The sequence below is a fragment of the Sminthopsis crassicaudata genome, chromosome 5 (assembly GCF_048593235.1).
Source record: "Sminthopsis crassicaudata isolate SCR6 chromosome 5, ASM4859323v1, whole genome shotgun sequence".
Classification (NCBI taxonomy): Eukaryota; Metazoa; Chordata; class Mammalia; order Dasyuromorphia; family Dasyuridae; genus Sminthopsis; species Sminthopsis crassicaudata.
Genome location: NC_133621.1, coordinates 44,477,064 through 44,503,516, shown reverse-complemented (window position 1 = coordinate 44,503,516; position 26,453 = coordinate 44,477,064). Strand labels below are relative to the sequence as shown.

The 26,453-nt window shown below is 39.0% G+C and overlaps 2 protein-coding genes across 2 annotated transcripts in view; one reads left to right on the top strand and one right to left on the bottom strand.

The window, feature by feature from the left end:
- Positions 1-24,872, top strand: part of SUSD5 (sushi domain containing 5) — a 100,104-nt gene extending 75,232 nt beyond the window's left edge. Inside the window, exon 5 of the mRNA XM_074272217.1 lies at positions 21,377-24,872. Coding sequence (XP_074128318.1) covers positions 21,377-22,662 — 1,286 coding nt within the window. The 3' untranslated portion in view covers positions 22,663-24,872. The remainder of the gene's footprint in view (positions 1-21,376) is intronic.
- The window catches only part of CRTAP (cartilage associated protein), an 84,101-nt gene continuing 73,540 nt past the window's right edge, over positions 15,893-26,453 (bottom strand). The window contains exon 7 of the mRNA XM_074272215.1: positions 15,893-16,295. Within this exon, the coding sequence (XP_074128316.1) occupies positions 16,230-16,295 (66 nt within the window). The 3' untranslated portion in view covers positions 15,893-16,229. The remainder of the gene's footprint in view (positions 16,296-26,453) is intronic.

Here is a 26,453-nt window from a genome sequence, read left to right as displayed (position 1 = left end):
AGACAAAGATAGAAACATACATAGAGACAGACACAGACACAGAGCCACAGAGAGAAAAAAGAGAGACAGATGGAGAGGAGACACAGAGACAGAGAGATAAGACAAAGACAAAAAGACGAAAAGACAGAGAGATGAAGAGTCAGAGAAAATTCCTTTTAGCTTCTAGTATACCAAGCTAAGGATAGGGACATGATAGAGACTGCTAGCTCCTCTCATGAGTCTTCCCAGAGTCTTTCTCCCTTCATGGCCCTGAAGAGAGGTTGGAATCTCTCTCAAACAACCGGAAGCCAAAAGTCCCCCAAAAGACTGAATAAAACCAGTCTCTCATCTCTATTGCTCTGAACAACTCTCCTTTAAATCCAATTACTGGCATGGGGCATAAATCACCACCAATGAGCAGAGGATTCCATAAGGATGGATTTGGGGGCTCAGGTAACACAGAGACGCAGATACACACTCACATTTCACTTACCTGTCAAGTATAGTGTGTGGGGGGCTACATACAACTATATATATATATATATATATATATATATATATATATATATATATATATATATATATATATATATACATAATATAAATAGATCCATAACTGTATATCTACTGAGGGGAGAGTTATATCCATATAGCCACTTACACACACACACACACACACACACACATACACCCCTGACTTACTCACTTTTAGATATATGTGAATACCTATATACATCAATATTTCTATCTAAATAAATAGGTCTATATCTATTCATTTATCTACCAGAGAGTTATACACACACACACACACACACACACACACACACACACACACAGTCTCTCTTTCTTAGACCATATCTTTTTCCAGGTCTGGGATGGATTTCGTTTCTGTATTTTTATCTCCAGTGCCCAGCACAGAGTAAAAAACCTTATTGATCGATTCCTTCTCAGTTTTCTTATCACCAGCTTACTGTTGACGTATATGGCCAGTTAGCTGGACAAATTAAGAATGGTGTTCCCGTGCTACCCAGGTGGGGAGAGGGGAATGGCCAATGCTGAAGTATGAGGCGAAGCTCTGGGACTCCTCCCATTCATAGATGTTAACACTGATACCTCTTCATATTCTCTTCCTCATTAGAACAAGCTTTATTTAAGCACCTATTGGGCAGTAGTTGGTATTGTTTGGGGGTACAAAGATATTTACTTAGAAGGCTCTGACCTCAAGGCTACTAGGGATGCAGATGGGATAGACAGCACAAAATCATAGAAAAGAAGTTCAAGAGAGAGTGCCTACTAATACCAATTCCTTCGATCTATAGGGAAATGTCCCTTGATGACAGAGCTCCTGTCCCAAAGCCAAGCTGAGACTCCCATTCTGCGTCAATGGCTCAGACATTGCTTAAGAAAGTACAATAGTTGTAGGCTGGGTTCTCTGAGAAGTATAACATGATCCTCAATGAGAAGGTATTTGTGGGGAGAAGGACACAGGAGAAAGAATGCTCTTAGAAATGTAGGGGGCTCTTGTTCCCTTCATTTCCCAGGCTTGGACATAAGTCCTTTCCCCTCCTCCTCTGTCACCCCAATTTTTCTCACTAAGGAAGCCAGTTGTACTCAGCACCCTGCACTGGAAGATTAGACTCAAACCCTGGGCCTGGAGAGTTGATCTCATGTATTTGACATGGTCACCAAAAGTTGGATCTGACTCACTTTGGAGACTTTTAATGGGCTTCTTGTCTTTACTGAATGAGGGGGAATTCCTGACTCTACAGCGGAGACTGTTTTAGAGCCATTTGGTGGAGTTGATGCTACTCTCTGTACTGGTCAGCCAAGAGTTTTGTTCATCAGAGTAAGAGAGGTCAGGATGGGTTTATATGTCTGGATCTACGTTTGGTTTCTGATGGGGCAGCAGAACTCCCACAGCCGCCTTCTCACAGTCAAAACTTTGTATTTACACTTGATCATGAGCTGGGAGAAAGCAGCTTCTGAAACCCTTTACTGGCATTCTACTGAGTAGGTCACTAGTTCCCAAAGTGGGATTCAGGGACCTCTGGGAGTCCCCAAGACCTTTTCAAGGGCTTCTCAGAGTCAAAACTATTTTTGTTATAATAAGTTATCAATGATAATTGCATATAGAGTCAATCTGTACATTATCCATTTCACAACATTCAATTCACTTTGATTCAGTGAATATTTGTTAAACCCTTATTATCTGTAAAGCCCCAGAATAAGTACTGGAGGACATAAAAATGAATAAAGCACGGTACCATAGTTTCAGAGGACCAATGATAAAACATTCTATCTACCTCCTGATAGAGAAGTGATAGACTAAATATACAGAACGATTTACCCATTTGTAGACATGGCAAATGTGGGAATTTGTTTTGCTTGTCTATGAATATTAGTTACAAGGGTTTTCTTTTTCATTTCCCATCCCTTCCCTCACCCCCTACTCCCAAGGGAAGGTCTGAGAATGTGGGAGGATAAGAAAATAAACGCTTATTCATTGAAAAAATAATAATAAAATGTAATTTAAAATATAAGTAAATAAGTGACGATTTAAAAAAAAATAAGATATGTTCCCTGACCTCAAGTAGTTCATAACTAATGGGATGATGAAACATGTACACAAGTAATTTCACATCAATACATCAAGGATCTATGATCTTGTGTATATTTTCTGCACTGACTAAGATCTTGCAGGCTCCATGTTTTATGGAGCTTCTGGGGCCAAAAAGCTTCAGCGCACTACAGCCAATCTGGTGATGAGTGAGTCTCTCTAATAGGGCGAGGCTGGTTCTCAGAAGATAGGCAGTCCATTACTGGACACAGAGTCTTTCCAACCTTGGTGGGACCTGCCAGAACTGATACCCAGCTGGCATCCTTATAACCAGGCTTGGGAGAACATTGGTGAAAAACACAAATAGCTATGATCCAAAAGAGAAAGAAAGATGGCATGAGAGGGCCTGGGTTCCAATTCTGCTCTGTTATATTCAATCAGCCAACAAACATTTAGTAAGTACCTGCTATGCGCCGGGCACCCGGCTAAGTACTGCAGATATACAGAAAGGCCAGAGAGAATCCCTTCATTCAAGAAGCTCACAGTCTAATGAGAGAATCGACTTGCAAAGAAAGAAGATGTACACAGGATAAATTGCAGATGAACAAGGGAAGATATAACTGTAGGTGGGATCTGGAAAGGCTTCTTGCAAAACATGGGAAATTAACTGAGATGTGGAGGAACCTAGGGGAAGCCAGGAGGAGGAGATGAGGAGACAAGGAGGGGGGGGACAGTCAGTTAAAAACATTCACAGTCAAGAGATGGAATGGCTATTATGAGGAGCAGCAAGGAGCCAGGTGCCAATGGTTGGCAGAGGGGCAAGTGTAAGGTGTAAGACCCAAGTGAGTTGGAAGAAGCCAGGTTATGGAGGGCTTTAAAAGCCACATATTCTTGCTGTATGACCTTAATCAAATTAATCACGCCTGCTGGCCCTTAGTTTATTTATCTATAAAATGGGGAAAAGGGGAGAGACTAGATTATCTGTTAAGTCTCTTCCCCTTCTAAATCCTGTGATTCGGTGATCTTTTATGCTAGGAGAAGCTCACTTTGCCTAAAATGATGACCTTTATTGTGGGTAAGGACTCGTGGAACTGAGAAGTGAGTTACCTCCTCCCAACCTCCTCCCTCAGCCTCCCGACTTTCCACCACACCAGCTGAGACCATTGGAAGAAAATTATGGTGTAGACCTGAGGTGATTTGGGTTAATTTTGCCGCCAGGTAGGATTGATCTGGGCCTGAGCTATGTGCTTTGGGCAAGCGGTATATAAAAATGGTTTTCAGTACAGCAGGGAGCTCCTCGAACCCCTGGGAACCCTTTGCTAACAGCTTTTAAAGTCCTTGCCAATGCCTTTTATCCTCTGGGCTGCTCTTAACTACCCAGGGAACAGTTGTCTTTTTTTTTCTTTTTCCATTTTTTACCTGCGTCCTTCAGATAGGTTTTTATTACATGGATTATTCTTTGAATTTGTCTGCTCTGAGTGATCCATTTCACCAGGTACTGAATAGTGTTAGGACAACGTTGAAAGTCCCTTCAGGTTATAAACCCATAACCCTATGATCTGGTGATCTGACCATAGGGACTCATTAAAAGAATCTTTTATTTGTTGCATTCCTTAAGCCTTTGTTCCTGGCCAATATCTAAAGCCATTTTGGGAATGTTCCTCAGTCTTTTCAGGGAATTAATATCTAGGTAGGAATAGAATAAAGTTACCCAGTGTGTATGGAGACATTATCATTTAAATCATATAAAGGTATTTAACAAGGTCATTTGTGAATTATCCAGTCTTTTGTCTTCAGTGATTTTCATTGTTACACTTTTTTCCCCACTGTCACATGGCCATAGATAACAAAAACTTGCTGGGGTTTTCCAAGTTCAAATTGTGAGGCTACTTTTATCTTGGGCAAATGATTGAACGAAATGATCTTCAAGCCTTTCTTTCGACTCTCAGTTCTCTGATCTTTTGACTAAAAGGTCAGTGATCCTTCTGACAAAAGCTGGTTTAATTTTCCATTCAAGATGAGGAGTCAGGAGGACATAGGGTACAAATAGGGGCTGGGTAGACTCATGGTGCTCTGGTTCTGTGGAAGGCGGAAGTGAAGGCTTATCTTCCCTTCTCCACCTTCTATGGAGTAGAACTGGAAAATGGTGAATGTATGGGGGGAGGGGGGGGAAGTGGGATGTGCTCCCTGGGCTGGTGTTTGGTTGTTTCAGTGACATCCTAATGTAATGTAAAGTTTCTTTTCTCCAGTTCTGCTTGTTGGAACATAGAATTTAGAGTTAGACAAGACCATAGAGGTCATGCAGTGCGACTTTTTATGTTACAGATGAGGGATGTGAAGTTGTAGGTTGTGTAGCTGTGATTTGAACACAGATCTTGAAGGTGCATTGGATTTGGAGCCCATCAGAAGACCCAGATTTAAAAGAGAGTATGATAAAGTGCATAGAGAGCTAGACTTGGAATCATGACCTAAGTTCAAATGCTATTGTGACCCTGGATATCTTAGAATCAGCCGGGGTCAGGATAAGCAAAAGTCTTTATTCTTGTTCTTTTAGGGTAGCTCTCAGGGGATTAGACCTAGGAATCTCTCCATCTCCTTCCTCTCTCTCCACCGCCAAAGAATGAATCTCCTCCTCCTACTCCACCCTCTGCTCTCACTTCCCCTTCTTTGTCTACACCCACCAATGGAACCAGCACAGAATTGTTAAGTAGGGTCATCCTCCAAACATGTTAATAGAGAATTGTCCAATTGGTAATTAGCCTCAAGTGCTAGGTTACCTTGCATCTGCTCAGTTGTAGCCCTTTACAAAATGCCGCCTCAGATATTTAATAATTGTGTGAACTTGGACAAGTCACTTTCCCAGTGCCACCATTTTCCTAATATAAAATGAGAAAGTTGTAATTAATGTCCTCTAAAATCAACAATCCTATGACTAGCTGTATGTCCTCAAGCTAGTCATTTTCCATCTCTGGCCATCACTTTATTTGTAAAATGAGGGGATTGGATCAAATCTCTTCTGGTGCCTTGTGGTCTAAATCCTTTGATTCTGTAGCTGGACACTATCCTGAGTACAAAAAGCACTCAATGTATTACTGGCAGGAGTAATTGGAGAAGCCCTTCATTCTGACCTCCTGATCCAGAAACTTAAGAATCTCTTTCCTCCACACCCTCAAACCAGACAATTACCCCTGTCACCCACTTTGCTCTGATCAAAATGAAGAGATCCAGTACAATGGCAGAAACATAACTTACTTTGGAATGACTTATTTTCTAGTCAAGTTCCTTCATTTCTTTGTCTCCCTCTGCTCTTGCCTCATATCTTCCTTTACCCATCATTCTATTAAATCAGTAATGGCCAAACCTAGAAACAATATTTCAAAATCTCTGCTAGGATCCCCTAACATGTACTGAATAGCATCAAATCTTTGTTTCTGCCATGTCTTTATGCTCTATAAAAATATAGTAGCCAACATTTATATAGCACTTAGTACTTGCCAAGCAGTATGTAATTATTATTCCATTTGATCTTTACAACAGCTCTGGGAAGGAGGTGCTATTATTATTCTCATTTTTCAAATGAAGAAACTGAGGCAATAGAGGCAATAGCAGCATAGCTAATAAGCATCTAAGGCTGGTTTGGAACTCAGGTCTTCCTGACTCCAAGACAGGTCCTTTATCCATTATGTCACCACAGGGCAATCATGACTGATGCTAGAAGTAGGAAGGAAGGGGCATAGATTGACCTCAAAGTCACAAAAATGATTTCTGAAAGAATAAGTAGCCTGCAGACAGTTCTGAGAAATTCTACCTGACTTCCTATTTCACACTCCAAATAAGAAAAGCAATCAATGTCTATGGGAGGATCCTTCTTCCCCCATGGTGCCATCAGTGGTACCATGATCAGGGAAGATGTGGGATGGAAAAGGGATTGGAAGGAGAGAGAACTAAGGGTCAGGGATAATATGGTCAACCAGGATAGGATTGATGAGAGCAGATAAAAGGTCATCAGAGGAGGTGACAGAAAGGAGGAACCAATACAGAAGTGAAGTGGAGGTGACAGAAAGTGGGAGGGGCAGGGGATGGATTGGGGGGAGATGGGGTTGTGAGCAGAGCAGAATAGAGGTGATTACAGGTATGGAACAGGTAAGGGAACTACACGTAAGGATCAGATGAGAAGGAAGCAAGCTAGCCCAATGGTGCTAGGGCAGTAAGCATATGGCAAAGCCCACAAAGATGTTTTTAGCCTCTGCTATCACAAGAATATTTGGTTGCTGCTTCTCTGGGCAAAGAATGGTCTCTAGATGGGCTCACCTGTTGTTGAACACCACGCATATGTCTGTAGTTAAAAGGAGATGATGGAATTGGAGAGTGATTGCTGGGACGCTAGCCAGGCTGCCTACATGTGGCCGGTTTCTATCGCCCGCCTTGACTGGACGTGGCCCAGAACAGATGCGGCCCAAGCTCACCTGACGGTCTCACCGTTCCTGCTGCCTGTTATTAATGACGCCAGTCGGGTTTCAGCTCAGGCAGCCCATTTATGACCAGCTGTATGGGATCTCTGAATGATGAAATGCAAAGATGATTGAAATGTCAGAAACAGTACCTTGGAGATCCAGGAATGACTGAAATCACATGCACTAAACCGTTCCGTATGCTCGTTCTTGACTTTTTGGTGTCTTGTGGCAACCATGGAGAAACAAAGAAATACATCATAATCAGATAATTTGCGGTAAGAGGCCCTACAGCACATTACACACATGAGGTAATAGCCCATAATTTCTAATCGAGAAAACTTTTTGAGGAAAAAAGGTCCTGAAGAGTTACTGTTTCCTGTCTTTCCCCATCATGAAAGGGGACTGTGTTCTAGCAGAGAACATAGGCATATTCAGCCTAAACATAGCAACCTTTGGCAGGGGACTGGGAAATGTATGTTTTTGTAGTTTATTATTATTTCTTCTGCAGTAGAAAGAACATACTCTTCCCGTACCCCTTGTCCCTTGCCCCCTCCTCCAAATAACTTGGCATGTAATATTGTAGTCCAGAACAGATTTTTTAGGGAATAAAAAAAAAAGGTGCCGTCACTTTTTTTGTGGAAAGGCGAGGTTCTGAGGGTCGGAGTAGGTTTGCAACAGAATCAATGACTTGTCTTTGCTGCACATTTTCATTTTGGGGAGGAAGATGCTCATAGCATGGAATGAAATCATTTGGGGGGTGGAGATTCTCTGAAATGGTTTACAGAGAACAATCTGGACAAAACAGCCATACTTCCTGCTGGGCTGTGGTGAGAAAAAAAGCATTTTCTGTCCAAGTTTCTTACTTTTTTACAGTGATGTGTGATAGTGCTATAGACAGAGCTCTGGATTTGGAGTTAGAGCCTCCCCTTCCCCCAGCTCTTGTAATCTCTCTGGGTCTCAGGTTGCACATCTCTAAAGTGCCAGGGATTGGACCCCTCCATAGCTATAAATTTCTTGTGTTAGTTCTGATACTAGCTGCGTATACCTAAGCAAGGTACTTAGAATTAGAAGGAGCCATAAAGATGATCTAGTCCAATCTTTCCCTCATACAGATGATGAGCCTGAGGCCCCAGAGAGAGAAAGGGATTAATCTCAAATTACATAGCTAATAATTGGCAGAGCTGAGGTTCAAACTGTTAGTCTTCAGCTGAGCCATACTATGCTTTTCACTGCCTTTAAGGATTCCAAAATGCTTTGTGACTTGGGATCATTCAAAGCTACAACATTCTTTTTCAGTTGTTACTTGTCCATTTTGAAGATAGAAAAACTGAGGTACACCCAATTAAAGTAATTTGACTAGTATTCTTTGGAAAGTTGGTGGTATAGTTAGGAAGAAAATCCAGATTTAGACTGAGTTCCCCTATGCCCAATGGGCTCTCAGATTGTGCATAAACTTTGACCCAACAATGCCATTACTAATTCTGTATTCCAAGGAAATCATAAAGAAGGGAAAAGGACCCACATATGCAAAAATGTTTGTAGCAGCTGGTTTTGTGTAGCAAAGAACTGGAAAAGGAGTGCTTGCCCATCAATTGGGAAATGGCTAAACAAATTGTGGTACATGAAGGTAATGGAATATTATTGTTTTATTAAAAAAATGATGAATAAGCCAATTTTAAAAAGGCCTGGAAAGATTTATATAAACTGAGACTGAGCAAAAGAAGCAGAACCAGGAATATATTGTACACAATAACAGCAAGAATGTGCGATGATAAACTATGAAAGGTTTGGTTCTTTTCAGTGGTTCAATGATCCAAAGCAATCCCAATAAACTTTGGACAGAAAATGCCATCTGCATTCAGAAAAAGAACTATGGAGACTGAATGCAAATCAACACATGCTGTGTTTACTTCTTTTTTATGTTTTTTTTTTCTTCTCCTGTGGTTTTTCCTTTTATTCTGATTTTTCTCTCCCAACATGATTCATAAAGAAATGTGTACTAAAAAAAAAAGAAAAGAATACAAAAAAGACTGAGTTCCTCAGCTGGCTCGGCCTGACATCAAATAGCTACTCTGAAAGCCTCAATTTATAGACATAGTTTTCACATTTCACATACTAGGGGCTAAGGATATAGATATAAAAATGAGAAAGTCCCTGCCCTCAGGAAGCTTATAATTCTATTGGAAGATAAGCAATGTAGACAGATGAGTAAATGGAGGATATACCTATATCTATCTCTATATCTATATATTCTTTTATGTGTGTGTGTGTGTGTGTGTGTGTGTGTGTGTGTGTGTGTGTGTGTGTAATACAGAGTTAAAAAGGGTTTCCAGGAGGTGAATGGATTAACAATTGGGGAAATAAGAATATGCCCCTTGAAGGAAGTAGAGTTTGAGCTGAGCCTTGAAGAAAGTTAGAATCTACAAGATATGAAAACAGAGAGGAAACATTCCAAAATAGCACATAGCCGTGCAAAGGCCCAATGGAGAGAGATGGGATTCAAATATAGGAAACAACAGGACTTCTTATTTTTTCCTAAAACAGACTGATTTTTTTTTTCTTTGAATAGGAACTTATTTGAAGAGCTGCCATGTAAGAAGAGGGATTAGGCTTGTTCTGTCGTGCTCCCACTCGATGGAAGTTATCCATAAACCATCAAGAGTAGTTGATTTTTGACTTAAAACAAGGAAAAGCTTCCCAAGTATTAAAACAGTTCAAGAATGGAGAAGGCTATCTCAATGAAATAGTAAATTCCCTGTCACTAGAGTCCTTAAGGTAGAGGCCATTATTTTGATGATTCTAAATAGGATTCATGATTTGGATGGTGGTTATATCAAATTACCTTTAAGATGCCTTCCAAATCAAAGACTTGATGAACCAATAAACAAAAAATAATTAGTCAAATCAAGGTTGTACTTAAAATAAAATGAACAAAATCAGCATTCCTTGTAATTTGCTCAGGGTGTGTTTATTTATAAAGTGAAGGCTAAAAATCCAAATGTAGTTTCTTGCTTTAATACGATTCACTGAGGGTTTTTCTCTTCATTGGACGATACCTTGAAAAGATGTTCTTTTCCCTGACATTCTCAGCTTGACCTCTTCTCATACTTGGTCATAAGACAAATAAAGAATTTCATTTTGACAACTATGTGATGATGTGTTATCTTGATGGAAACTCAGAAGCAGGCTAAGGAGTGATAGTGGAAGCATGCTTTTTTTTTTAACTTTTCCATTTAAGAAAGAAGCCCTCAGAGAACAATGCTTTATAATTATAATCTTTCAGACTGGTAAATATTGAGATTTTTGAAAGCTCTTGGGCTTGTCACAAGAGCTCTAGATGATATGCAGTACCTTTCTAATGGTATGGGAACAGATAATGAAGCACAACTAAATGATGCCATAGTAGATAAGAGTGTTGGGTATGACCCAGGGCAACTCACTTAAGCCAGTAACTGGGTCTTAGTTTTTTCTCATCAGTAAAATGAAAGGACTGAACTGGATGATTTCTGAAATCCATTCCAACACTAAATCCTTTATCTTATAAGACTATAATCTCTAAAATGAGAGAGAAAATTAGATGACCTTAAAGATCCCTTTTTCCAGAAGTGTTGGGATCACCTCAAAATGAGCTTATTGTTAAATTTTCACAGAAGCATTTAAATCTAGAAAATTGTCAAATGCTACAAATAAGGACTTGATTTATTATTTTGTTGATTGTCTATACTTAAGAAAGTATTGGGGGGGGGGGAAATAAGACAGATTAAAGTTGAAAGTATGCCTTGTGTACATTTGGGAGAAAAGCCAGTTGTTTATTAACCACTGCTTCTATTCTAAATCTATAATCTGTGGTCCTAATTAATAATAACTGAACTTTTACATAGATCTTTAAAGTCATGCAAGAAGATTTATATGCATTATCTCATTTGAAACTCACAAAAATCCTTACAGGTAAGCACTGTAGGCATTGCTATCATTGTTTTATAAATGAGGAAAAGAAATTTATTGAGTTTAAATGACTTGCTCAAGATCACCCAGCTAGAAAATGTCAGAGAGCATTTGAAGTAGAGTCTCCTGAATCCAAATTCAAACCCTTTGCACTTTCTTGCACTGCCATTGTTATTTCAATAGTGTTATTAGGGCAGCTAAGGACTAAGTCCATTGCATTCATTGGAAGTGAAATCCTTTAAAAAATGTTTATTGTAACTCCCCTTTATTGCATGGATGGCACCTGCCAATGAAATCATAGATCTGAAAGATACTTTAGTGATCACATAGAATCCCAAGCCAAAACACTACTTGGGCCATGGTGGTGGTGCCATGGTGCACAAAGCACTGGGTTTAGAATAGGGAAAACTCAATTTTGTGAATTCAAATCTGGCCTCATGATCCAGGCCAATTCCAATAGACCTGTGATAGAGAGAGCCATCTGCATCCAGAAAGGACTATGGGGCCTCAATGCAGATCACAGCATAGTATTTTCATCTTTGTTGTTTACTTGCTTTTTTTTCTTTCTCATTTTTTCCTTTTTGATCTGATTTTTCTTGTGCAGCATGACAAACGTGGAAATAAATTTAGAAGAACTGCACATGTTTAACTTATATTGGATTACTTCCTGTTTTGGGGAACAGGCTAGGAGAAAGGGAGGTAGAAAAATTTGGAAGACAAAGTTTTGCAAGGGTGAATGTTGAAAACTATGTTAGCATGTATTTTGAAAATAAAAAGCTATTATTAAAAAAGTCTGTTCTCAGACTCTTCATAATTGTGTGACTCTAGGCAAGTCACTTAACCCTGTTTGACTCAGTTTCTTCATCTGTAAAATGAGCCAAAGAAGGAAATGGCAAACCACTTCCCTATCTTTACCAAGAAAACCCCAAATGAAGTCATGAAGAATCACATGTGAGCGAAAGGACTGAACAACAACAGACACTCTTCTATGAAATTAAAAAGTCATAAAGTTTTTTTTCAAGGTAAAAAATTATAATTCATTGCAAAAATTGATTTTTGTGCAGGGTCCAAGGTGAGAATTTAGGCAGAGACACTCGCTGAGCCTATGCCAGCACTAATGAAATTTAGTAGAATTCAATTTTATAAATATTTACTGAGCACCTACTCTCAGCCAAAGAACTATAATGGACTATGGAGAAACAGAGAGAAAAACAATCTCTGACCCCAAGGAACTCATGGGACACCATTTGTAAGAAGACAATTAGGTAGAAGTTCATGCAAAATACAAATAGTAACTGGAGGATAAAGAGATAGTATTACTAATTGGGAGGAATCAGGAAAGTCTTCCTGAAGGAGTTGTTTTTGAAGGAAGTAGAGGTGAAGAAAGAGTGAGTTTTCTAGGCATGATGGACTCTTTTGCAGAAACAGGGAAGTTAAGAGAAAAGGTAGGTGGGGAGAGGTGGAAGAATGAGGATATAATACTGTATGGCAATTAAACAACTTTTTACAAGAGTTTTATAATTATGCAAGAAAACATCATGAGAACAGCTTTAGAAAATATTAGTTGGAGTGAATATGATGTTATTAAAATATTGTTCAAATGGACCATTTTGTGGGGTTTGGGAATGAGTGAAATAGGACTGAAGGAAGAAAGAAAGTATTGTTAAGACAGAGGAATTAGTTAAGGTAATAGTAAGAATAGAAAATTGATACTTTAATGAATCTGTGATCTCATCATTGTGGGAACTTCCTCCTTAGATGTGATGGAATGAGGGCTAAAATTAGTTTTAAGATCCAGGCTCAAATCCTGGATTCCTTATTTACTATCTTGGTTACTTTGGACAAATCATTTTCTGTCTTTGTTCCTCAGTTTCCTCATATATTAAAAAAAAATAAGGTTGGCCTGGATGGATTTTGAAGCTGCTTGCAACTTTAGCAATGTTATGATCCAGTGATTTATTTCAATGGAGCTTCCATAGGGGAAAAAAAAAAGCAAATTAAGAAATGATTCTTCTTTTGATAATGATCAAAATAAAGAAATGATCCTCTTATAAAAATTCATTCCATTTTCTATAATTGTTTTTTCAGTGGACATCAAATGCTCCTTTCTTAGATCATAAGAAGAAAAAGACCTTTGTGGGAATTTGCTTTATTTCATTATGTCTATTTATTATAAAGGTTTTATTTGTCTTTTTCTCCTCGTCTTTTTTTCCTCTCTTCCTCTTTCTCTCTCCTCCAATCTTCCTTTTCCTCCTCCTCTTTCTCTTCTTCCTCCTTCCCTTCCTCTTTTTTTCATGGAGGAAAAGTAAATTAGAAAAGAGAAAAATAAATATCTGTTAATTGAAGAAAAATTAAATAAAAGACAAAAGGAGATTTAGTTTAAGGAGTTTAAGGAGAAAATACACATAATGAAGACTTCCTCAGCTGTGAAAGTTGTTAAGTTGGTGGAGGTTGTAGATTTGACTCTTTGGAGCAATGAAAAATTATCTAGATATTAATTTGTCCTGGTTACTTTTGGAGTTGGAGAGTAGGGAGTGAGGGAAAGAAGGTTGGGGGAAGACATGGCGTAGATGTCCCTTTGACCTCTTGGAGTGAATTTTTTCACAGTTTCACCAATTGAGTATTTAAATAGAACATGCATGGGGAAGAACTTTCTTTTATTTTTCTTTTTTCTTTTTTAAAAATAATTCTTGCGACATATTGATCCCATGATATAGAGTCAGAGTATTTACCCTGAAACTACAGGACTCCCAGATGACATCACTGGCCACTTTCCCAGGCCTTGGCCCTGGCATCTCTTTGGGCTGTGAGGGAATAAGCTCCTTCTGCCCCTTCACAGCCAGATGCTGTTTGAGTTACTGTCTTCTTGAGCTCTTTATATTCAACTCAATGAACTGTAGATTCTCTGTTCTCACTCACTGGGGTAGTTTTCACATTAAGTTCAAATTGGGATTTGAAATGTTTCATGGGATGGTGTCCCAGTGAAACCCTTCCAGATCTAGTCAGAGTGAGATTTAGAATAAATTCTTCTTCTTCTTCTTACTTCAGTGCTTCCAAAAGCTCCTCATTTAATCTACATTGGGTACTTTCCCTACCAGCACAAACTGCACCCTCTCCATAAAGAGACATTCTTCATGAGTTGCTTTGGCCAAAATACATTCATCACCTAATGGCTAAGGCTTTCCAGACTTAGCTGGGTTAGTCCTTTGAGTATTGCTCAAAGTCAGCTCAGCATAGTAGCCAGAATCTGTGTTGGGTTGTATGGCCTTCTAGAGCCAAGGTTACCTCCATATCACAATAAGCCATCATTGGGTAGGAAATTACTATAGAAGAATAACAATGATAATAATAGTTATTGTTATTATAACAAACTACGAAAAGATCTGTCTATTAATCCACATTCATTAAGTACCTTTTCTGTGTCCAAGCACTGCTCTCAGCCCTAGAAAAACAAAAGGGAAATAGCCCCTAATCTCAATAAGTTTACATTCTGACAGAAAGGATAATAGTATATAAACACATAAGAGCAATTACGAGAATAGAACACAAGGTAGTTCAGCTGATGAGTACATTTAATGACTTATTTTCCCTGATCTAAAGCAAGGTTTCTTAAATTTTTTCTACTGCGAGCTCTTTTTGTCCAAGAAACTTTTACATGACCACAGCTATAGAGGTATATAAAATATATATAAATCACACATTTACTCATAAAAATCATCAAGAAATTTATTTTAAAATAATCCTTTGATATACATATTTTACTGTTTATTAATTTACCATTTATTAAATTTTACCATTTGTTAAAGATGAAAGCAGATTTGCATATTAATGAGATGAATTGTTTATTTTAAATAAAGAATTAAATCTTGGTGGCATATTTGATACTGCAGCATATAAAGAACATTCAGAAACCTTTTACTATTGCTAAATTTTTCTCAACCCCCACATTCACTGATGGGATCCCATATGGGATTTGGACCCACAGTTTAAGATGCTTTGCTCTAAAGTAGCTCCTTTAATTTGTAACAACAAAAACAAGGTGGGCTTTTTTGAGGAGGGCAATCTAGAGCTCATGGGAAGGAGAGTTCCAAGTAATGATGAAAAGACATAGCTCTTTAAAATTTGGAGTCTAATAAAGTTGCCAGGGGAAGAGAAGGCAAGCAATTTGCTTATAATTAAATTGGAAGCTAATAATCGGTCTTTCTGATTTCAAGGTCAGCTTACTATCTGTTTAGCTGCTCCATCTCTAGAGGTTGTTTTGGGTTTTTTAAAAATTCTTTTAATTAATTTAGCAAACTTGTATTTAGCACTTCCTGGCATGGTGAATGTGTAAGTATGAACATTATATCAGGCTCTGCTGAGCTAACTCAAGTTCTCTCCAATCTGTGTCCTGAGCTAGTAGCCATCCTTCAGAACCTGCCCTCCCTCCCAAATAGGTCTCCTCTAATCCATGGCATAAAGCGGGAGCTTCTTCCTCCTTTGTTACACACATAGACTTTTTCACAATTACATATCATATCTGACATCAACCCAGCTCCCTTAGCATCTATGGAGGCTTGGAGGTGGGATTATGACAGGTATTAACTGCAAGTAGTACCCACGCTAATGAAATTATCACATCTGCCAAAATACTAACTGGGAGTTGGACACCTCCCAAAACCTTCATATTAAATCTTAAAATTGATATATGGATTTGGACTGAAATGAGATGATACTTGATTAAATACAGGATATAGCTGTTTTCAGACAGGTGTTAGCTTTGCTTACAATCCAGTAGCAATTCTTTCAATTACTTAATTTAATTCAACTGTCATTTATTAGTCACTTATGTTCCAGAGACTATGTTAGGCACTGAGAATATGACAAAGACAAAACCTCTCCGACCTTCAAAGAGCTTTCATTTTATTAGGGAAAATCATTAAGTAAATACATAAAGAGATACTGAAAATAGTCAACATTACAAAGTGATTTCTGTAGGGGAAGCATTTAGCTAGAAGGACTTTGTGGGACTTGGACTGAGCCTTGAAGGAAGTCAGGGATGTCAAGAGATTGGAGGTGAAGAGGGATACAACTTATGAACAGACACAGGCAGTAGATGAAATGTCATGGATGGGAATTGAATCAGCCAGTCAGGGGGGTCAGAATGTGTGTGAGGGAGGGGAGTCACACAGGATCAATCTGGAAAGATAGCTTGAAGCCATTAGGAAGGGCTAACTGGCAGGCTAGGAGAGCACCGTGTCACACGGGTTCTGTCACCACATAAATGCTCATTTCCATTTCACACATCTTGCTTTCTAGCATGAGGGAGGAGTGTTGAGATGCTCTAGTTCAGATAATCTTGGTGTGTCATTGCAAGCCATCTGTAGAAGCAAAAGCCACAATCCAGGATTAGATAGACTATCATTTCCTACCTTAGTTTTAAGAAAACAAACAAAAACCCAACATGGTAGAATTTCTTGTCTCTTTCTTTTTTTTTTTTTTCCTTTTTCTTGTTTGCTGATTCCCAATGAAGGAAGACGGCAGGTGAAGAGGTAGTAGAAAGTGGAAAGACCTGAATTCTGCTATATAATTCTAATGAGCAAGCTTGCCTCACTATAGAAACAAGGAGAACTTTAGGGACCATGAGTAAAGAATATGCATGACTCGATTGCCTTCTTGATTAGTTAGCTGGACCTTTTCTTTCTTTCTTTTTTATTCTTTGTTATAATTGATGATTTGCTGAATAGAGAAAGGGGGAACAATGTATTCAGAAATGAGAGTAAAGTAAAAATAAAAATATCAATATAATTTTATCTAATCTACCAGGTCTTATACCCTTGAGCATGTTATTTAAGTTTTTTGAAACTCAGTTTCTTTATCTGTCAAATGGGGAAAATATGCGTTGGGACCTCAAAGTGCCATGTATTTTCAATGCAAAAATTATCCTTAGGGTTTTATGTTTGTTTTCAATGTGACCCCTTGGTCACTTAAAAAATTTCCATTAGTCTTTCTCTTGTTGCCTCGACTCTCAGAGCTAAGATATTATGGGAATCCCAGAGTTTGGAATCTTAAGACTGAACTTTATTATCTCTAAGGTTCTTTCCAGCTCTGACATTTGCTGCACCGTATTCTAGGAGACCAAAGCATAGAATATGAAGGTTGGATGTCAAGGACAGGCTGCTATTTTTCTGGGTCACTTGGGCTTTCTGCCCCTGATCTTTGAGTGAAATTAGCCCTCTGGGCTCTGAGAGCATCATCAGTATGATTGTTGGTGTGAATGATGCTGTTAGAGCAGTAGGATCAGTTTCATTAAATGCCCATATATGAGGCACAGTGAGATGCCTCATTAGCAGTGGAAGGAACAGACATTAGCTACTCAGTCTAGCGTAACAGCCTTCCCAGTGTGAGAGAAGGGAGTGAGAGGTGATGAGATCATCAAGAAAGGTCAAAATCAATCAATAGAACAATAAACTCAGAGTTAACCAAATGGCTGCTATGTTTAAGTTAGAGACTAAACTAAATAAATAATCTCTTCTGTGTTAACTCCACATAGAAAAGATAGAGTATAGAGAGTGTTGCACTGAAATCCTGAGTTCAAATCTAGCCTTGGACACTTACTGGCTCTATGATGTCAGTTTATCTCTTAGTCTCAGTCAAATGGTGATAATAAAGCACCTACCTCCCAAAGTTATTGTGAGAATCAAATGAGAAAATAAATATGTACTTTGCAAACTTTAAAGCACTATATAAATGTTGGCTGTCACGATTATTGCTACCTCTTATTAACGAGGGCTTTGAAAAAAAGATGGAGCAGATGCTTGAAAGAGACAGAAGTAGTAGGAAGAGATTTGGAGCTAGAAAAAAGGAGGACCTGAGTTATAATCCTTCATTTCACACTGATTCAATGGCTATGTTTTTTTCAGACTTGAAGTGATGACAATAATACCCATAATATTTTCTCAGCTGTGCTTGTTACTATCTTTAGGACCATAATCATTTGACCATAATTTAACTTCTTCAGACTTTAATGTTTTCATTAGATTTCTCCATTAGATTGTAGGCTCCTTGAAGTCAACAACTATTTTTTGCCTTTCTTTGCATTTTCAGAGCTTAATATGTTACTTGACACATAGTAGGTGCTTTTTGATGCTTATTGCTAAATGTTTATGAGAATTTATCACTGAGTGATGGACTCATTTATAAGAGGATGGTACTGGACGAGATAATCATGATGACCTTTCCACTCTAAGTCTATGATTGTAAGACTTTCCTTACCTCCCAGGGTTATTGAGAGCCTCAAATAAAATAATGTATATCTATAAAGTTGCTTCATATTATTATTATTATTATTCAAAAGCTACAGGAAACTGAGTGGCAGATCATTTGTCCAATATCTGCATTTTTACAAATGAGGATATGGATCTTTAAAGGTGAAAAGGTTTGCCAAAGTCCTAATAAGTGGCAGAGTGGGACCCCAAATCTAAGACTCTTTCTCAAGAGGTAAAGGACACAGTTAATTCTTGGGACACAGGGGTTAGCCACATGACTACCCAATGACCAACGGTGCCTTTCTCTAGTTTATAGAGCAGGGACAGGAAGACAGAACATTGCTGAGAGGAGCCAGTCAGCCAGAGCATTCTGATAGAGATGGGGAAAGGGATGCCTTTGATGTTTTGAGAGTTGAATGGATGCTTTCATACAGCACCCCCCCACCAAAGCTAACAACTCCTGCACACATAAATGTGGCTACCATGGACTGTTCAAACACAGAAGGCCCTTGGGCTATCTCACAGCCAACTCACTCCATTATCTTGTTGTCTACAGTGAATGAGACTTAAGCAAGATGTCTGCTGGAAATTCCAGATAAAACTTTGTAGCTTACTTTACACCCGATGGGAAGATCTAGCTGTTCACCCTCTGATTCCTGAGAGAAGCAAGAGATTATAAATGAATAGCCAGAACTCTCCTTGCTTTAATCCTTGGGTCTTTCCATGAGAAACCCCCTCTAAGAATGAAGAATGGAGCAGCTAGGTGGACACAGTGGATAGAATGCCAACACTGGAGTTAGGAAGGCTCATCTTCCTGAGTTCGAATCTGGCTTCAGACACGTACTAGCTGTGTGACCCTGGGCAAGTCATCTAAGCCTGTTTGCCTCAGTTTCCTCTTCTGCCAAATGAACTGGAGAAGAAAATGGCAAACCACTCTAGTATCTTTGCCAAGAAAACTCCAAATGGCTCACAAAGAGTCAGATACAACTGAAAAATGACTGAACAATAAAAAAGGATGAGGAGAGGGAGTGGGGTGATGAAATCAGGGTAACACTGTTCTCAAAGAGATCCTAGATTATTTGGATTTTTGGTTTTGTTTGTTTTAAATCCCCAATTTAAATCCCCAAAACCTCAGAACAAAGAGAAGCCTTGATTCACAGGATGTTTAGATGAAGGCAGCCAACATCTCTGTTGTTACATTTGAAGTTGAACAGAAACAATGTGTTTTCTGTGGCTGCCATCATCCCATCCTATTATATATTGGGTTTTACAACTGAGCAAATGAGAAATTTGTGTCCTATTGAAACTAAGAAGATGCCTGAATGCTTTGTCAATTCCCATATCAAAAGTCATCAATTCCATGAAGCTTCCACCAATCTCTTCAACTGATAGCAGTTTTCCCCCCTTAACCTCATGAAACTGTTGAATCCCTTCCCTCTTTCACTGTGTGGAGGTTATTCCACAGATGGGACCATATCTTAACCTAAATGTCATATCTCTCCCAAAGCCTAGCCCATGTTAGATAGAACCTTCCAAAAAACTGTCGAATGAATGAATGAGAATGGGAACCAAGTAAAACTTAGTGAATTTGATTTCATAGTAAAACAGTGAAGCTCACTGAATCTTTGGATATTTTCAATTCAATAGTCTTTTTAAAAGTATTAGTACATCCAAGACACGGTTATAGAAAAATGGGGAAAAAACTTTGTACAATCCCCAGCAGCAAAGACTTTAAAATCTAATGGGGGAGTTCACAAAGCATTTGTGTATTCAGGAATCATCCTAATTTAACATGACACAATTTTCTCACCTGCTAAAATGCAGAAACAACGATAGACAACAAAATGGGAAAATGGCAGGCAACCTCAAGTGTAATCCACAGAAACTATTCTTCATCTTCATGATTCTGTTGTAGGTACCACCAATCTCCCAAGCATCCAGGTTTTTAACTTCTGAGTCATCACTGAGTCTTCTTGTAGAGTCTAGCTGCACAATTCAGTAACAAACTGAATTCAATGTTCAATGATCCTCCTCTGTTTGTAGGTTAAGATAAACACTTTTCAGTATAGTCTTTTTTTTTGTCACAGTTTGAAACTATTCATAATCTGGCTGTTACCTTTCTCTCTAAGCAGTTAGGTGGTGCTATAATGACTGGAGCACGCAGCCTGAAATAGGAAAACTCAACTTCCTGAGTTCAAATCTGGCTTCAGACACTCAGTAGCTGTGTGATCCTGGACAAGTCACTTAACTCTGTTTGCCTCAGTTTCCTCATCTGTAAAAATGAGCTGGAGAAAGAAATGTCACCCGCTCTATTATCTTAACCAAGAAAACTCCAAATGGGGTCACGAAGAATCAGACATGACAGAAAACAACCAAAGAACAAAACTTTCCTCTCTGAACTTATTTCATAGTATTTCCCTTCATGTCCTCCATGCTTAGCTTTCCATCTGTCATTTCCATACTTTGCACACAGCTATTCCCTATATGTAGAATACACTTTCTCTTCATGACCAATTCTCAGAATACCCACCATGTTCAGCTAAGACACCATCTTTTCTAGAAGAAAACCACTCTCTTCCAGCGCATCATCCTTACATTATCTTTTATTTATTATTTATAATGTTGAATTCCCTCCCATTAGAATGTGCAATCCTTGAAGGTAAGGACGATTTGGGGTTTTATTTTTAAATTTCTGCCACTGGCACCAAGCCATACTCAGCATAGGGACTTGAACATTGATTTGAATCATACGCTTGGGGAGAAGTACACTATTATCAATATCTCCAAAGAGCAGCTTAGTCCATCATGTTTAAACAAACCGTCCACAATGTGTCATCTACTTACTCCATGAGCCCACCATAGCCCAAGCACCATATGTTGACTCTCTTTTGTCAATGTAATGGGGAGCTTGGTCAATAACAACCCAGCTGTTAGGGCATGCTTACATTCTCTGTACTGTCTGTAATTCTTAACAAGGGAGCATACTGCAAGCTTATCTTGCTTTGGTTATGCCCCTAATGGGCCAATCAACTAATGAACATTTATTAAGTACCTACTGTATGCCAGGCACTGAACTAAGCACTGAAGATAACAAATAAGAGGCAAAAGCCAGTTCTTGCTCCCAAGAAGCTCACAACCTGACAGGAAAAGCTGTTGTTCAACGTAACTTAATGCCCCCTTCTTTTTTTTTCTAGATGAAACTGAGACACATATTGACTATGAAGAGAATTTCCCCGATGACCGATCGGTGCCATTCACAGATCACAAGAAGGATCCAAATAAGGAGGAAAAGAAGGAGAGCGGGAGCCAGGAGGAAGCCTCCGACAAACTAAAACAGGGTTATTCTATCTCTGTTTCTCTAGGAAGAGAAAGCATGGCTGGCAACAAAGACATAAAGACGAGGGGGCTGCCTGGAGGAGAAGACAGAGCTCCCACAGAATCTCCAGTCTCTTTGTTGAGCCAGAAACATTTGTTTTGGTTTCCAGCCGAGGGTTTTCATGAGCCTGAGTTGGAGAAGGAAATGATAGAGGAGAAGGCCCAGAAGCATTTTTCCGATGGTGATAACCATATTGGAGTGAAATCCAGACACCACGAGCCAGGTACCAAAATGATCTATGACAGTGCTGACTTCCCCATTGGGCCAACCCTGGTCAGAAATGACTCCAAAGTTGGGGAGCACATTGTGAGCAGTAGTGATGAATCCTGGTTGGATGGCTACCCGGTAACTGATGGGACAAGAGAGGAAGAAGATGAAGATGAAGGGGACAAAGGAGATGGGTCAGTGGGTCTGGATGAAAGCATTCTGCTTATGACTGACCAGCCCAACCATGTAGAAGTAAAAAAATCCAGCAGTACCATGTTCACTATAAGTGAAGACATAACGGTCACCCTGATGAGAACATTGGACTATGGTCCAGTGACCTTCACACCTACCACTGCCCCTGAGAATGTGAGCCCCAGCAAAGGAGTGAGTGATATGGTCACTTATGAGTCCACCATGCCCTGGGGATTTGCAACGGATGAATCTCCAATGTCCACCTTACTCTATGACCTTACCAACTCAACCCCAGGGACAATGACGATAGCAGATTCCCAGCCCCTGGACCACATCCCATCACCCAGAGATGCTGAGAGAGATGCTACCACTCCTCCTCCCGCCCCGACCACCGTGATCAGCACCCATGAGAGCTTCCCAGACCTGCCCTCTGAGAGATTCATGGAGCGGGAGCTTCCCACTTCAAGTGTAAAAGAAGAGCCCCTTCCAACCACTGAGTCTTGTGTGGGGGAGGATTGCTCAAGTGTCAGTAAAGGTCCGGTGATTGCTGTCATAGTCATTGTCCTGTGTCTGTTGCTGCTGCTAGTGGTGATCAGCGCCGTGTGGTGCTACAGAAGGCGACAACAGAAGAGCTCTGTGTATAAGTTGAATGGCAAAGGCCAGACACGGCACTACCACCAGCAGATTGAGATGCAGAAGGTCTAACCGCCATCAAGGCACTTGGCCCTTCAGAAACTGGTAAAAAGGACCATCAAATTCACCTGGTGAACTAGGACCGGTCTGTAGGGTGTGCCTTGGGTGGGTCGAGGAAAATGGCTGACTCACCCAGAAGAAGAACACCTAATTAAACTGACATTTTGATGTTCCTTTCAAAGACCCTGAGGGACTCCACAGTGAAAAGCAGAACTTAAGATGCTCCATCTTCTACTTCTCTATTGCTTTCAGCAGATGCAAAAGAGAAAGCAAATCCTGACTGGCAAGGCTATTATTATCTTTCCCGTGACTTTCTTCGCCAAAAAAAAAAGCCTCTGTTTTTGCCCTTGTTCCCAAATTGAAGGAAAACATCCCTGTTTGGATTGATCATCCTGTCTTTCTTTAAAAAGAAAAAAATATAATTGGCCCATCTTTCAAATTGATGAGATAGATGACATTAATGAGCCAGAATTTTGAGGCCCATGTTATCAAGGATCCGGATATCTTATTGCCAAATAGGGGGCTGGAAAGATTTATCATGCTATTGCCTTATTATCTTGTGGTATTGCCCAGAGAGAATAAATTAACTCAATTTGGAGCCTTTGGCTTGGGATGGCATATCTAAAAATTGCAAAGCAAAGGAGTTTTTGAGACTTTCAGGGGTGTGAATGTGAAGGAGAGTAGCCTTCCTGACCCTGAGACAAAGACTCGACTCTATTCTTTATTTTGTGGCATCAGCTACACGCTAATCAGCTCAACTTCCTTTGCAGAGCAATGACCTGGTTGTTCTTGGACACGAGAGCTCAGTGCCATCTCCATCTCATTGAAAAGGATGGTAGAAACCAGTCACTGGCACTCCTTGCCACAGGGGCACTTCTTTACCCTGAATCTGGGAGACAGACTTATGAAAAAGAGCAGGGGAAATGTAAAGGGGGAAGGAAGGAAGGTAGCCAGTGTGGCTGCTTCCTCGATAGCAGAGAGGCTGAGGACTTTGAAACGGCCACAACTGGGAGCTCTACCCAACCAGGTACTTTGGTCTTGCTTTCTGTAGCCCATTCTGAAACACTAAACCAGGCATCTTTTGGGAAGCGCAATATTTCTGGCAAAGAAGAAATGAATTCAAATATAGACACGAGAGAGATCAGATGACGAAGCAGATGTACATAAAAGACATTTTCTTCTCTCTTTCTAAAACCTACTTGTTTTGTTTCACAAGAAACCAGCACATGCATCAGTGGCAGCATGGGGGAGCTGTCTAAAAGCCATGCTTGTCCTTTACAACAGATTGTTGCCATTGTGGCCAATAAACCCATCAGCCTTTTCCAACATAAATAACCTAATTAGAAATAATTTTCAATGGTACATGGTTGGGGTGTGGGGGTGGAGGGAGGAAAAGAGTGGATAAAGGAGTCAAGATTTCCTACAACACTGGGCTCCTTTATGGAGTTGCAAAATCAACCTTTAGAATTTTGCTTAAAACATTTAAAAAAAGAAATATTTTGAAACTTGTCTACTCTTTTACTAGATCAGCTCTTCTGGGTGCAATCTTTGTAAAGATCAGTTAGTTGATCAGATGAATTACAAGGACAATCTAGCATATCCTCCTTCCATGGAACCTATTAAGTCGCCATCAGTAGATAAACCTAAGAGCCCAGCTGGAAAACTACAAATGAGACCAAATTTGGAACGATGGGAATGAAATCTAGTTTTGCTGGATGGGTATAGCCAAAGCAAAAACAAAACAAAATAATAAAAACTGGAAACTGTACAAATTTGTAAATAGTTTTCCCTAATATACTTCAAAGTAACCTTTATGCTTTCAGTGAATTCAAGAATGCAAAATAACCTCTGTCTCAACATTAGAATTGCCATTGTAGACTATTTTTAAGCAGTAGCTGAAAAATACTGAATTTACACTAACCCATTTAATGAATAATGTGACCGCGTAACTGAAAAGTACATACTATGTCTCATCTGTGTGGAAATATACTGCAAAATAAATACAAAACCATTGGTATTTAAGCTTTTATTTGATTTGGCTTATCTCCACTAATGTTTGAAATTCACAAGTTCATGAAGGATGGGAATGGCTAAACTCTGTAGTCTTGGGAAATGAACATATGTGGTGCTTTATGTAAAGGAAAATACAAATGGCCTAAGGTTTCATTAGTCTAAAGCTTCAGAGACCCTCCAAATAAAGAAGAAGAAGAAAAAAAAAAAGATGGCTTAAAAAATGGTGCCGTTAATGGGCCATTGCTAGTCTTCAACCATCATATTAAGCTCTAGTGAACAAAAGAGATGCTCTTAAGATCAATAAATACTGAATTTATTCAGAAAGGATTGGCAGTAGGACATCAGCACACAGCTGAAGACTTAAATGACTCTTTGCATACATGTTTTTTTGAACCACAGGCAGTTCTTTATTGTATATTGTTTTAGAAAATAAAACTAATATTTGGGTACATGGGGAGGGGACAGAAATTTGGTGGTCAATATAAATATTAAGACACAATGGAGGAGAGAGTATCTATATGTGACTAGTGTAGAATTTTGAAGTATATTACATATATTGTTCAAAGTCATTTCTTCAGGAGAGCACAGATCTACTCTTCTCTGCAAAGAAGATTAGATTTATTAACATAAATTCCTTGAACCAAAATTTGGGTCTAAGAACCAACTAAAAGGTCAAAAAGCATTAAAACCAGTGAGCCAACATGAAATTGGTCAATATTTCTTTATTTTAAAGGATCTTTACATGTTAGACCTTTGGACCCAGGATGACAAAACAATACTAGAGACTATTACTGATAACACGGTGCTACACAATATGTACCTTTTTCCTTTTCCTTTTCTTCTTTCTCTCTCCATTTTTATCTCCCTCTTCTATTCCTTACTTCTTCTCTTTTCTTTTCTTTTTTTTCTCTTTGCCTCTAACTTAGACCTGCCAGTGAAACTTGTAAACATGTCTTAGTCTAGGAATTAGCAGTCAGAACCAAACATAGTTTCAATTCATGTATTAGACAATGATAATAAGGTTAGCTGACATTTTTATGGCACTTTAAAGTTTATAAAGGTACATACATTATCTCATTTGATTCTCACAACAGAATTTTAATAATATCATCAATCCCATTTTACAGATGAAGAAACTGAGATTCTAAAAAGTCAAGGAAATTACCCCAAATTACACATCAAATAAGTGGAATAACTGGGATTCACACTCATGTCTTCTGATTTCAAATCTAGTAGATAACTAATATACAAAGACATTAGCACAAGACATCTATATCTATCAAAGTTATATCTATCTAATATGTAAGATATATGTTATAACTATAATATTTATAATATATGTTATATCTAATATAGTTATATCTATATTAAAGCTATAATCTATCAAAGTTAGTTTGGAACACAGAAAATAATAGATAGTTGATAAATGTTTATTGAGTTGAACTGAAATTTTTCCAAAATTACTTTCTTTATGGAAGAACCTTTCTATAGTTTGATCTCTCCTTCTGGAGACAGTTAGTGGTTCGATGGATAGAGAGCTGGGCCTGAAGTTGGGAAGCCTCATCTCCCTGCATTCAAATCTGGCCTCAGCCATTTATTAACTGTGTGACCATTAGCCATGTTTGCCTCAGCTTTCTCATCTAGAAAATAAGCTGGAGAAGAAAATGGATAACTCCTTCTGTATCTGTGCCAAGAAAACCCCAAATGTGGACAAAAAGAGTCAACTTAAAACTTTTCTGGAGGGTCTAGGATTTCATTTTTTTCAAGAGGAGACTTTGGCATATTTCTTC